This window comes from Triplophysa dalaica, chromosome 10 (genome assembly GCF_015846415.1).
Source record: "Triplophysa dalaica isolate WHDGS20190420 chromosome 10, ASM1584641v1, whole genome shotgun sequence".
Lineage (NCBI taxonomy): Eukaryota > Metazoa > Chordata > Actinopteri > Cypriniformes > Nemacheilidae > Triplophysa > Triplophysa dalaica.
In genome coordinates, this window is record NC_079551.1 from 13,068,256 (window position 1) to 13,082,641 (window position 14,386).

The following is a 14,386-nucleotide window of genomic DNA, read 5'->3' on the forward strand; positions in this document are numbered from 1 at the left end:
GGGCGTGGGCGGAGTCGGCGATACGCCACCGCGGCATGATTGGCCGGCGTCCCTGACACGAGGCGCGCCGATTGGTCCACAGCACTTGTCCGATTTTGTCTCATTTTGTTAATCAAGCAGCGCTCATGGGACGCCGGGGAGAAACTGGACCGTCGCATCCTCGTTAAACCGTGTTTTTGTCGGTTCGTGTGTGTCGGTGTGGCGAAGGAAGGATGCTGGAAAACAAGCGGGAGAGACTGAAGACGTTCCTGCGAAAGATCGACGAAAGCGCCGTGTCGCGAATCAAGCATCTGATGAAAGAGAGGTAACGTTGAGCTAAACTGTTCACGTCCGGTTCTGCCATGTACGCGCATCCGATTAAAATATGACAATCGTGTATTCATATTGTATATCGTGTAGTCCTAGTGTGTGTGTTTTGCGTATAATGTATATCCATAGGGTCTGTAGGTATAACGCTATATGTCATTAGCATATAGGTTCATCTACCCTGTGAGCGCGTGCACGTGTGTGATGGCATTACTGCTCCCTGTTGGCTCATTCATGTGTATATTAGAGGCTATCATAATATATTTATGTGTGTTTTGCTAGGACTGTGTATTGGCAAGTGCCTCCCGATACGATACATATCACGATATATGGGCCACTATACATATTGCGTTATATATTGCAATACCTTAAATAGAAAATGTAAAAAGTAGAGATAGAAATACAACACGTTCTGCACCACCTGTTTTTTTTGTAAGGATAAGTGTAAAAACATCTCTTGCCTCGAAAGAGTGGCCATGATGTGTGATGCCCGGACCTTAGATCAGAGGTTTGGGCCCCCAAACTGTGAATGGCGACCCTCAAGTGGGTGGGTCACACAAGTCAATTGGTGACTGTTGTGGTGCATTCCAGTTAAAACAATGAAGCTCTGAGAGCTTGAAGCGTTCTTATGTTTTTGCCATTCTCGGTTCCCCTTACTTTTGGCCGTATGTATATGACATGATTTAAAGAAAAATATCGACAGTAGGGGTATCACTATCGTGAAAACAAATATTGAGATAGTTTCATGTATTGTAGTCTCAGACCCACGGACCGTTGGCTAAACGTCTGAATGAGGAACACGTTTCTGGAAACACTTCAGCATGTCCAAAGTCGTCATCTGATTGGTTAAATTTCACAGGATGTACGCGTGACGCGCGTGTCACGTTCTTTAACCGTCTGCCTGGAAACAACACGAAGACGTCTGATCTAAGTAGTAAGCTGTCGTGTTTACAACGATAGCAATAAGAATTCATCACGATCCACTAAACGCTTAAGAGGTTCGCGGCATAAATTTATAATAATTTTGTGAATGTACACCTGTCTGTTACTGTGGGCGGGGACATTTCCATGCCTCTAAACATGATGCAGCACAGAACGAAACGTGATTGGTTGCTTTACCTGTCAGTCAAGACTCTTGGACGGGCCTTGGCCAAAGAAAGTGGCGATAAGTGGCTATGCGAAACTACATGTATTGTTTATATCTGTTAGTTATGTAGGATTTATTGGTATTACACCGCTTGTTGGAATGCATGATCCGCTCATAGTGGCTCAATTGAATATTTTTGAAGTGACGACAAAACTTTGTGTAAATATACATTTTTAAAATATGCTATACAATATAGAAACACTAATATATCTAAAACTTTTTAAAATATAAATTAATGTTTATTTGCAAATAGTTGACGGACACCATACTGTGATGTCTCGGGAACATGCCAGCTAAAGATAATGAAGAAATTACATCGCTCCCTTTGCTAAGTGCCTTCCAAACGTCTACATAATGCCACACAAATGCCCTGTTCACTCCAAAGTCTAAACTCCCTTCGAAGGGAGTAGAGGATAAGAATGATGAATTAATTTGGAATTTTCCCCGTGACGGTTCGAAACCAATACGTGAATATATGACATATCATAGAGTTGTGGTAAGTTTGTTAGTGGAAGTTGCAATTTTGTATTTAGATGTCAACAAGATTAAGTCAACCATAAAAAGTTATTAAACCGGTCCTGTGGTGTATCAAGTTAATGTCAGTGTAAATATTGATTGTTTACTTTTGTATAGTTGTTATTAGAAATATTATGCCCGTATTTTATTTGTATAGGATCACACGTTATTTAAAAGAGATTATTGAGCTTATGAATGGCTTCTCTTTACTCTGCGACGTGTCAGGATGGTATTTTTAGGTCACATTTACATGACTATTGTGACGAATGTGGCATCAAATGGAAACTATGTCCGAGAAACGGAAGATATTTCCGTGTAATAGTTTAGGTTAGTTCTTAAACTTACTCGTTTCTGATTGTGAACAAACTAATTCAATCGAAATTTGAACGTTTTCTTACTAAACGCATCGTTATCACTTGGTGAAAAACCGGAAGTGACCTAGCTGGCAGTGATTTTAGCGGAAATATGTCGTTGTCCCGTGTGCATATATCCTATTTTCAACCATCATTAGTTGTGAATGTGCGTTGCTTACAAGGTCACATCATTTTGTTCACTCTGGCAGTTTAGATGCAAATTGTCCTGTTTTAATGATCCTGTCCCGAATAGTAATCAAATTACGACAAGTGCTAAATGGGGCATTTACATCACAACACCTCCTAATTGGTTTAGATTGACAAGCATTTGTCACGATAAAGAAATGATGTCATTAGATTTCCATTGTAGCTGTGTTTATCTTGTGCTGCACTATTTTTATCTCAAAGGCTTGTGGGTCGGTTGCAGGTGGGCATGCCAGGTGCCAGCGAGCTATCTGGACTAATTTTGTTTCTCGCTGTGTTACTTTCTCCAGCCCTTGTAAAGAAAGCAAAGGGCCTGCATTGACCTGACCACCTATCATAGCTAAAGATAACCTTAAAATGTGTTTATTGCGTCACATAGGCATGAGCTTAGGCCAAACATGCAAATGTCAAGTCGGTGACTTTATTTCAGTTTGAGTCATTTTGGTTTTGAACTATTAAGTTTTGAAATTTCCCGAATAGTTTAACGTTAATAGTTCATGTTAATGTCAGTTTCTTTATGGATTTTTATATTAGGTCATTTTATTTATTTTTAGTTGAATTTTTGTCTCATTCGGTTAATTGCAAAAGTAACATTTCCTTTTTTTTAAATTCGATTTCAGTTCACAGACAAGTTTTAGTTTCAGTTACTATAATAACCCTGCCACAGGCATTGTTCACACCCTGAGACGCACCTTGTCGTTTTTCATGCCCCATAAAGCCACATGTATTTCTCTGAAATCTTGCATTTTTCCCACCAATGCGCTAATGACTCTCCCTTATCATGTTGTGTCTAAAGGTCAAGGTTTTGAAGGAGAATTCATCAACTCAATCCAAAGTTGTCCTTGACTTTTGGTTCTTTGGTTCTTCTTGTTTGGTATTTAGTACAGAAAATGTTATTGGCATGACATCACCTGTACATCCCAAATGCAATTGTTTAAGCTGCTTGTGTCAGAGAACAAGATATTATCCGTTTCATGTGATTCCCAGACTGAAATTCCTTTCATTTTCTCTCATTTTTCAATGGAAATAAAGTGCTTCTCTGTTCGCAACAGTCATGCTGAGGAAGTGATCCTGATGCATTTGCATCACATGACTTGCACAAATGTTCTCTTGTGTTGAAGGCTTGGCCTCTTTCCACACAAGCTGTTGTTTGGCAATTGCGATGGTGTTGGGTTCAAGCTGACCACATGGCTGGGTGGATGTTTAAGCGCAATTCTCCACCTTCTCATCTATTTCTGGATGTTAGTGCCATTGTTGAATGATTGAGCCTTTTTTAAGAGTTCTATGTACGTAGAGTGCCTTTTATTATACAAAGGCGAGAGATGTGATGGTATTCTTAGAATTGGATATGTGCATTTATTTTTGCTTTTTTTTTTTTACGTTGTGGTTTTTCCTCTGAATGGTATATAGCTCAATTGATGCTGTCATGTGGTTGTAAATTTTTTTTTTTGTGTGAACTATCCCCTTTGGTTTGACCCAATTCTCGTTTCCGTTGAAGTCAAATCAATTCATTTTGTAAGCCGGGAAATAAACGTCTTGCTTAAGTCTTGCTCGGAGGGTAATTCTAACAGACAGTTCTTGAAAAAGATTTATGATTTCCTGGCACAATTCGACCTATTGCTCACAGTTCTGTGTGTCAGCGTGTTTGCAACTTGGCAGTGATGTTAAATTCTTATCTCGCAGTTGACATCTCAGATTCAAAGGGCTTGCAAGTTCCCTCGCGTGTCTCAGACCGTGAAAATCTTCCGAATTGTTTATGTCGTGAAAGTTATCTTGATATTCTCAGTGTCATATTATGTCCTTCTGTGCTGTATGTTCTGTTAAAGAATAGACTTTCAGATTCACTTAATCTTCAGAACATGGTGTGCTGTTTATAAACCGGTGGACAGAATGAACTGATTTGAGGCCTGGTTGTTTTCAGCACTTGATTCATGGCGCCTATGTAGATGTAAGATGATGCATCTCAATTGATAAGCTTGCGGACGTGCATATACATTAGATCCGGGATGACTCATCCTGATTAAGTGTGTCACAAGGAGATCATGGGTCATATGGAGAACAAGATCAATGGTGATTCACCTGAACATGCTGGTCAGGCTACTGGATTTGACGTTATTCCCAGAATGGTCACCATTCCTTGAAAGGCATGACTTCTGATCCTTTTTGTCATGTTTGAAACACCCAGTTAAAAGATCTATTTTGCGAGACACAAAGCTTGTTTAGGATGCACCAAAACCGCCATTTATGTTGATATTGGGTAACCAATATTACTAAATCTGTAATTGCAAATAAAGTAATTAAATGCATGTATTTAATGCATTTTTTTTATGAAATACAAATATGCAGTTAATTCATAATACAATCCAAATTGAGAGTTCTTACTTAAAATAAATAGATTATTTATGTAATTTTGAGTTTGCTTAGGATTTGCCCAATGGCAAGTATTTAAAGGGACAGTCCCCCAAAATAAAAATGGTCATCGTTTATTCAACTTCATGTCAATCAAAACCTGTATATTATGGAACACAAAAGAAGATATTTTGAGATATGAATGTTTTTCGTTCATTTAATGGAAGTTAATGGGGCACGTGTTATTTGGTGACCAACATTCCTCATAAGATCTTCTTTTGTGTTCTGCAGAAGCAAGAAACTCATACAGGTTTAAAATGACACATGAATGCTTTAAAAATGTTTAATTTTGGGGTGAACTATGCGAGTGACGCCAAGAATGGGAATATACAGATATATTGTGCATTCCGATACATTTTCTAAGCCCTTTTGTTGGGGGCAATTCCCCCCTTTGACCCCCAATGGGTTTGTAACTCTATCCTTCACAAAGAGAATAGACGGACCACTAGCGAGGCCTTTGTTTCCATGCCTTTTGTATTCTCACGTCTTGCCCGCCGTACTTTGCATTCCTCTGCATTCCCTCAATAGCATTTAAATGGGCCATTGTGATAATCCTCCGTCACCCACCAATCCCAGTGCACTCCGGTCGTTTCCAAGGAAACACCAGCTGCCGGGGTTGGAGGTGAGCGGAGTGGGCCGGCCGAGGATCGTCGGTTACCTTTTGGCTTCTCTGCACTCATGATCTCATTTGTTCCATCGAGCTTGTATAACTCAGCAGCTGTAAAGTAGACCTTTGGACCCCAAGACTGGCATGTTATTCAACTGCTTGAAAGACTGTCCATGAGTCTGGAGAGAAGCATCTTTGGCGAAAGAACGTATTATGGATAGCGTGAAGGAAACGGGACTTGAAACTACAGTGCGTGAGGACATTGAATGGTAAGGGAGGTTTGAGACTGGTGTGTATGTCGGGGTTATAAATTGAGACTTGTGTTAGGACAGCTGCCGTTGCGTCGTTGAACAGCTGTGGAGAGACGTAACGTTGGGGGTTTGAGTGGATAGTTTATGCAAGCAAACTTGTTGGTTAGCATATTTTTTCAAAGTAACTTCACTGTATAAAAAGAGAGTAACAAAAAATGTTGCAAACTGGGAACTACTTCTGTACAACGGTTTTGTTGTACAAAAGACTTACGTCATGTTGTAGATTATTTACAGCATTTATACTGTCATAGAACAAACCTCTTGCGCAGTTTCTCCAAACAAACATTTTTTACGTTTTTATTTCTTGTAAACAAATTAAGCAACTAATTCACTTTTATAGTTTATAGAGACACTTCTCATGCTTTTTCGGCACTGAACCAAGTATGCTAATGTTGAAAAACATTTGTCGCTGATAGTTATTTATCACAACTCGGGGTTTGTGTTTACGTGAAATGGAAATCTGATTAGATAACCATCACTGTCTGTGGAAAAGCGCAACTTAAGTGAGACTTGCCATTTTTCTTTGCTATCAGAATGAATCTCGAGTCTTTTGGTTGAATAGAAGTCAGGGAGGACGTGTATATCACTCATTGTATACTGGATAAAGCAGCTCTAACAGGATATTAGTACATATGAATTTGCCAATAAATACGTCTGCTGTGTAAAAGGGTTCTTTAGATCCTCTTTTCTTTTGGCACAAAAGTGAATGATAGTTGGAATGGAAAATGTCTTGTTTCGTGAAATGTGTTTACATTTTGTAATTAAAGAAGAGCACTTGGCCGAAGCTTCTAAAGTGAAAGTGTACATTAACAAGCATGAAACCGAATTTCTTGGTTGCTTGCGTTTCATTCAAATGCCCTCAGCGGGGCAGTATTTTCCTTAAATAATATACCACAACCCCACATGATTGACGGCTATGAGAACTCTCACTTAACAGGAAGCGCAACTTGTGGGATGTAAGTTTAACCTCCAAATGGTTTTATCTGGTAAAGATCTACACAGATAACGCAAAACATATCACGTTCAGTCAGGATGCGATTCACTCTGTTTGAGATCGAAAGATCACCCAAAAGTAAAAATAGTTTATTTACTCACCCTCATGTCATTCCAAACTTGACTCTCTTTCTTCTGCAGAACACAAAAGAAGATACTTTGAGAAGTGTTGGTAACCAAACAACTTTGACCCCCATTGACTTCCATTGTATGGACACCAAACCACCAAGACATTTTTCAAAATATCTTTTGTGTCTCAAAAGAGTTAAATACACGTTTTGAATGACATGAGGGCGAATATATTCTGAAAAGTTTTTATTTTGGATTAATCTATTTTTTTTATGCAAAGTTCTCATCGCTATTCGATTTCGTAACGTTTACTGTCTCCACCTTTCTCGTGTAATGCCGCAGTTGTGAACATTGTTATTTTTGTAACTCGACATGTACCACTCCTTTAAAAGGCATTCGCTAGTCTTCTGTCCGATATTCTCTAGTTACTTTGAGTTTTACAACATAAGCTAGTTCATCCTGGCAGATTTGACTGTCCGGCTGCTGCGTGGTCTCCTTTGACTGCATTTGTGTACCGCATGCCTAAATTTGCTTAGTGGGGTTGTTTCTGTCCTGTGGCCTTTTGACGTTCAAGTTAAACAACCACTTTTTAACAGTGAACAAATCTTCAATGGCTGACATACAGGTGTACGGTTCACTTCATTTTGGCCAATAATCTCCTTTTTATGTCTGTTATCTGTTGTTGGTTTTCATTTGACCTCTACCCTATAAAGACACTTTCCTTAGTTTAACGCACCGCACTTGCCCTTCTCCATAAATACGACTTTAGGAATGTTTACGTGGCGTTTACAAATCATTTGCAGAAGACATGCCGCTTTTGTTGCCACCGCCAATTATGCATGGTTGTGTGACCTCATACCAGTGTATTTATAGCTATACATCTGGTCACATGACTTCTTTTAACCTATGTCTATATCTAACAAGAGGTGGCGTGTTTGGCCTTGAGGCGTATAGTAGCATGTTTATTTATCGTTTATATGATGTTTGAGGAAACGTTAAAGTGACAGGTGACCCAAAAAAATTATTTATTGAATGACAATATCATTCAAACCCTGTATAATTATTTCTTCAGTGGCACACAAAAGAAGATATTTTGAGAAATGTCTCAGTGGTTTTGTGTCCATCTAGTGGAATGCAGGTCAGTGTTGTTGGGTTACCAATGTTCTTCAAAATATCTCCTTTTGTGTTCTGAAGAAGAAAGTCAGTCATAGGTTTAAAATGACATGAAAGCGAGTAAATATTTAAAAAGATCATTTTGGGGTGAACTATCCCTTTAAATGCATTAAAAAACGCTTGAATGCAGTCTCTATTTGGATGCTATACAAGGCACGAGAATATGAAACTTAGACTCGTATCAGACTCTGTACTTCAGACTCTCTTGACCTCAAAGCCAATTGAGTCTCAGATTTCGTGTCACTCCACCCAGAGGCTTGTTTAGCTTTTAATTCATGGTCCTTTAAATCAAGATATACAGTTTGCAGTCTTTTATTCTGCTGGGGCGGTACCTGAATTTCTCTCTACTGTGAGCATGCCATTACCTGCGTTTGCATCGCATGCATGCGTGTGGTGTTCCATGACATCACATGCCGAGTGTCACACCATCTGAGGTCAGCAGCTCCACCCCCTACAATTTGCATTCGGAGGACGGAGGGTGCTCCAATTGGAACGTACAAGCGTGAGGAGGAACTTGTTTTTTGTATTTACAGAGCTTCTGTACAGTCACGTTGCTTTTTTCTGTTAGTTCTGGCAAACTGGAGTTATGGCTTGAGGCTGTTGTCGGGGTCCTTTTGAAGGATTCAAAGGATTGTTTTGATTATGAACAGGTCTTTGAGTTTACGTTTATCGCGAAGACATGGCATTCATCTGTACAGGTACAGTCGGGGTTTAGGAAGAATAGACGTTTCTTCAGGAACAAGGGAATGGGTTTTTGTACAGTTGTGGGTTTTGCAATGTTTACACTGGTTTAAGAATTATGTGTTTTATTGTTATTATACCATCATAAAAGGTGAACAAGTATAGAGAATGTAGAATGTATATGGTGTTGATTTCAGTCCTTGAATCATCATTCTGTTAATATCACCAAAAAAACCTGTAAACCGGGTTGTCAGAGGCTAGTGATGTATACGAGGCGTAATGTAATGAAATCATCGATCTTTTTATAGCCTGTTGATGTGTAACTTGACTGTCAAGTTCTTTCAAGTGTCCAAAAGCATCAGCTGTAGAAACATCCGAGACATGAGCAAGTTTAAGCAGATACAATTGGAGTTGTACTGTACGATGTACAGTTGTCAGTTTTTGTAAGTTGTGTCTTTGCCGTATCTTCACAGCTATGCGGTGGAGGCAGGAACACTACCACCAAAAGTGAAGAAGGGGAGGACGAAAAGCAAGCTGGGAAGCCGGAAAGCTTTTAGTTTAGAGGAAAACCAGCTTGAGACTCAACAGCAGACCAAGAGTCTGAGCCGGCCGGTCCAGCTCAGGTAAAACCATTTGCTTATATTGTGTACTCAGGAAGTCCTGAGGGCTTAAACTATAATCTTGACAGTTTAACAGTGTGTTTGTTAAGAGAAAACTGTAGTTCCTGGGATTCTTTTACGTCATGTTATTATTTCCCCATATTAGAAGTTCAGATCAAATATTGGCCAATATTGTTAACTGATTAATCATTTTAGCGTTTTAACGACTAATATTCATTGTTAATCATGAGTTTTCACAAAGATATCTAAAACAAAATGTTAATTTCGGCAGGTCTCACACTCTTGATGTGGAAAGGCCATTAGAAAGAAGCGAGAGCCTCAACTCTAGAAGTGTAAGTTAATTATAAACCTTTTTCAATTTTACACCAAGTCCAGGTTTTTTTACGTTTCTAATTCAATTCATTTCTGTTCTCAGAGTTTTATAAAGCACAACAAAACATTCCACAAACTCTTCCCAGAAATCCCAGAAAATGAAGATTTACTACATGGTGAGTGAAACCCAAGTAAACATTCACGCGGTACAATAAAACGACACAAAAACCATTTAAAATGCTATCAATCTTTGTCGTTCTGCGTCTATTGTTGGTTGTTAAACAAAAGCAGGTGTGACCTCGACAGAAAACGCTTCAGTTGGCGCACTGAATACAAGCTTGAAGTTATTTTTCGTTTTTCATGCTTTCACTTTTTCTCTTGTAGCCTACATCTGCGCCTTGCAGAAGGAGGTGCCTTATCACGGCCGACTGTATATCACCGACACCAACGTGTGCTTCTTTTCGTCTGTGCTGCTCAAGGACACCAAGGTGATAAAACTCGACCTTCAGATCGCAGACGAACTTTTCAAGTAACCTTAAAACTGGATGTTTGTAGAAACTAATGAATTGTGGGGGGTTTGTTTTATAGGTGATCATCCCGGTTTCACATGTAATCGTTCTGAAGAAGCAGAACACAGCGCTGCTCGTGCCAAACGCCATTTCTGTCCGAACCACGGAAGGCGAGAAGGTGAGCGAATTATATTTGCGCCTCTTACTGCCAAAATATAGAAAATAGTGACTTTATAAAAACAGTTAATGGCTAAAATTAATTAAAATAATCAAAACACAATGTTGCGTAATTTTTATATTGTTTGTGTGTAATGTTGAATGTATTGTTAATTTGTTTTTCTGTGTGTTGCAGTATTTATTTGTGTCCTTAAGGAATAGAGAAGGATGCTACAAGCTGCTACGATCCGTCTGCCCTCAGCTAGAGGTAAATATCCGACGCTTATGCGATTTTTTTTTTAAATCTTTTTTGATGATATTGGCGTATGTTGACATCTGATGTGATAACCATTACAGGAAGGAAGTGCCAACAGCAGCCCTCTCTTCTCCTCGCCTGAGAACAGCTTCGACCAGAGCAAACTGGTGGTAAGTTGCAAAATTGCTTGATCCGTTAATTTTTTATCGTTATCTATTTTATTGTATTACTGTTTTTAAGTGTTATATATAATGAAAAGCTGCTTTAAATTGCATTTAATACACATTAAACAAAAATGCAATAACTTGCAAAATAATGCCTTCTACGAAACGCATGGCGACAGTCATAAAACCACCTTTACTATATTAAAATATATTTAAAACCTGTAGATTATATTGAAAACATACATGTTTCCCGTTCTTTCCGATTGTTGATCATCTTTCACACGGCAGAGCACACCCAAATGTGAAAATGTTATCTTTTCTACTCAGCAGAACTCGAGTCAGTCCAGTTTAGACGACTCGTACGAGGTGGACGGAAGTCGTGTTTCTCCTGGCCTGGAGATTCCTGTGTCTAGACTCACTAGAGGTTTGTATTAAAAAAACTTTTTTTGCATAGTTACGCTTTGAAAAAGTTGATAAAAAGTTTCAAGTGTTAGAATAATAAACTTTTATTTTTCAGAAAATGCAATTGTTGGAAATCCCTCGGCTACAAAAAGCAGCGAACAAGAGACAGACGACAGCTCCAGTGAGGAGTTTACCGGTATGTCAAAGGCGTGGGTGGGTGGGATTTCAGAAACAAAAGGACGTTGAAAAGACAACGCACACTGCCATAGATTTCACAACTTCTTACGTTTACAAAGCTACGGTTTGGCGACCTCCATCGGTCATTTTTGACCCTTGATAACAAAACCAGTCCTGTGAAATTGTGATTTTACATAATCTGAATGCTGCTTTATATTAATGTAAATAATATATGTCAATAAATGTGCTTTATATTGATGCATGATTTGTTAGAATAGAAAAATATCTGGCTGAGATGCAACTGTTTAAAATTCAGGAATCTTGAGAGTGCAACAAAATCTAAATAGTGAGAAAATTGCCTGTGAAGTTGTTAATCCGGGTCACTGTGGCAGGCCATCCACTCACAAAAATAAAGTTTTTATATATTTTAAGGAAGGAAATTTACAAAATATCTTCATGGATCATGATCTTTACTTAATATCCTAATGATTTTAATGAAAGAAAAATCGTTAATTTTGACCCATACAATTTATTTTTGTCTTTTACTAAAAACGCACCCGTGCTACTTAAGACTGGTTTGGTGATGCAGGGTCACATTTGTGAATGACCTCGAGCAATTTGATGTTATATTTAACTTGCGAGTTGAAACGTACGTTTGCTGCTGTCTGATTGGCTAACAGAGCTTCTCTTTCTCCTCCGCAGGAGGTTCATGGGTTTGGAACGTGACGGGCAGAGCTCGATCGCTCCTCATCCAAAGAGAAGTCAGCAACCTCAACACTCTTCTCCTCATCTACCTGATTCTGTAAGTGTGTTTTGTATGATCAACCACCGGTGGCTATATTGGACTTTCCTAACATTTCAAAATAAACATGTTTGGGGTCTGATCAGTTTGTTTTATTGTGTTTTAAGCAATCGTTCTTCTTTTTTTGCGCAGGGTTTTCCTACTACTCCTGTCTTCTGGATATATTGGCTTGCGTATCGTGGCCTTAGAGGAGCAACTGAGTTCTCTTGGTGCCCTGCCCGAATTTACCTTACAGAGCGGGTAAATGCAGCCACTGCCACATGTTGAACAAGGCACTATATTTTGTTTTTGTAAAACCCGTGAGTCTCATCTGTTCTTCTCATTACAGGTACAAAGGAACATAGCCCGACATCAGTAAGATGATGCGTTCCATCTGATCTCCGGAGGGCTTTTGTAAAGGATCCACCAAAAATCACTTTGGATCTCACTTTTCTTGAGGGTCCCTTATCTGCCTGAAGAAATTTTAATATGCACATGCCACAACCATCCAACACCAAATCTTTATAGTCTTTGTTCCAATAAAACAACCGGAGAGCATTTTCACACACAGGAAGGTGACAGTTTGAAGAAAAGACAAGCGTGTCTTTACCTGCGGCTGCAAAAATACTTTCGGATTTCATCGGCTTTGCAGCAATCCGACCTTAACAACCAAAGACAACCGGTTTGTCTCTGAATGGCATAAAGAAACGGGTTTTACAGAGGGAAAGCATTTCATTTGTCGTGAGGCATTGTTGGTTTGCCTTTCTGAATTTCATCTGGAATGGAAAGTTTAGTTTTGACGATGTCATCGCAGCATAACCAATGACTTTACTTACTATTTTTCCAAATGTTCATATTTTGTTGGCTTGCTCTTTGCATCTTGTTCTGTGGTGGCTACGTCTTTTAGACAAATGTCCTCCTTTCTTATTTTTCACTCTGCTAGTTATATGTAAGGGTTGCTATTTTTAAACCTTGTCTTGGTTTATCGATTTGAAGAAAAGGCAAGCTAGCTAGTCAGTTAGGCTAAGCTAGCCGTTCAACCCCTTAGTATTACTGTATGTATAGTCTATGCACAAAAAATGCTCAGATCAGGTATTTAACGGAAAAATTTGTAGCTTTTTTCTTTCTTCGTTGGTTTTCCTTTGTGTTTTATACTTGGGAAGAGTCGGAAGTGCATGAACGAAACATGCTCTTTCTTATCCAAACTGTTAAACTAAAAAAAGAGAAAAACATTGTATCTTAAAACAGATGTGGCACAGGGCGTTGTCAGATTTACAGCTTACATTGCGTGCTTGCATGTGTGCGCCGAACAAAAGGAGCATTTCCATTCGGCACGGCGTCAGATAACAATACTTGAGATGTTTTGCGTTTAACGAAAACGAAACGCTCCAAAATATGCATGAATTTGCGCGTATGTGTGTTCTTATAAATATGTTGCAATATGTTAAGGGGATTGTTTGTGGAGTGAGAGACGTGTAGATGTTTGAGTAATAGTGCACTTTAAAGTGTGAGGGCAGGGGGCGCTGTTGTGCGGAGTTGGGAAAAAGCGGTCTGTGAAAGTTCGTTCGTTCTGGGGTATTGGATGTGCTAAGACGCTCTCGCTCAGGGCTAGAACAACCTCCGGGAGTCCTCTCGCAATGCATTGTGGGAACGCTGCGTGTCGATTTTGTTGCGTTAGCAGACACGATTTGCCGCTTTTTATTGTCCGCAAATCCTTCAGGCACTCTATACGCATTGCGTACGCAGAACTCCACAAGAATTCACACAAGTGTTTGTTGATGCATTTAATCTGCAAATGCTTGTTAAACTAACTATTGGAATTCGGATTGTATAATTCTCAGGAGTGCGCAGTTGTGGATTGATTTGCACAATTGTTGTTGAAGCAGAGGGGCATTGCATCATACGGTCCCTTCAAAACTGTCTAATAACCACAATGCAAAAATACTTTCTTAAATCGTGTTTATATTGCACTATTAAAGTGTTGAAGTTATTGTTTTTGTATCAATTTGTTGTCGTTAAAAAAAATCATTGTTTGGTCTATTTATTGTCTAATGTTGTAATTCAAAGTAGTCTCTGTGAGACTGGTTTTGGAAATTGTTTGAATAAATCAAGTGGTACGGAAACTGTTGTTTGTTTGTTTTTATTTCGTTTTCATATCTTTTTATTTTCATACAAGTGTCACAGATCGATGTTTCTTATTATTCATGGAGGACGGATCTGCAACCACCGGAGCAACGTGT

At 39.0% G+C, this 14,386-nt stretch overlaps 1 protein-coding gene across 5 annotated transcripts; it reads left to right on the forward strand.

Annotated features, from left to right (window-relative positions):
• Positions 1-109: 109 nt before the first annotated feature.
• si:zfos-943e10.1 (GRAM domain-containing protein 2B) lies at positions 110-14,269 on the forward strand. 5 transcript variants are annotated; one of them, XM_056759754.1, is made up of 13 exons: positions 110-304; positions 9,243-9,392; positions 9,661-9,721; positions 9,805-9,877; positions 10,086-10,189; positions 10,290-10,388; positions 10,563-10,634; positions 10,724-10,792; positions 11,114-11,210; positions 11,304-11,384; positions 12,068-12,167; positions 12,300-12,407; positions 12,496-14,269. In XM_056759754.1, exons 1-13 carry the CDS (start codon positions 213-215, stop codon positions 12,509-12,511), a joined length of 1,122 nt encoding a protein of 373 aa, XP_056615732.1. In that variant the 5' UTR covers positions 110-212; the 3' UTR covers positions 12,512-14,269. The 5 variants fall into 5 exon arrangements, with proteins under 5 accessions (XP_056615732.1, XP_056615733.1, XP_056615735.1 ...); XM_056759755.1 differs by having other exon boundaries at positions 11,117-11,210; XM_056759757.1 differs by lacking the exon at positions 110-304 and adding an exon at positions 5,617-5,811.
• Positions 14,270-14,386: the final 117 nt, after the last annotated feature.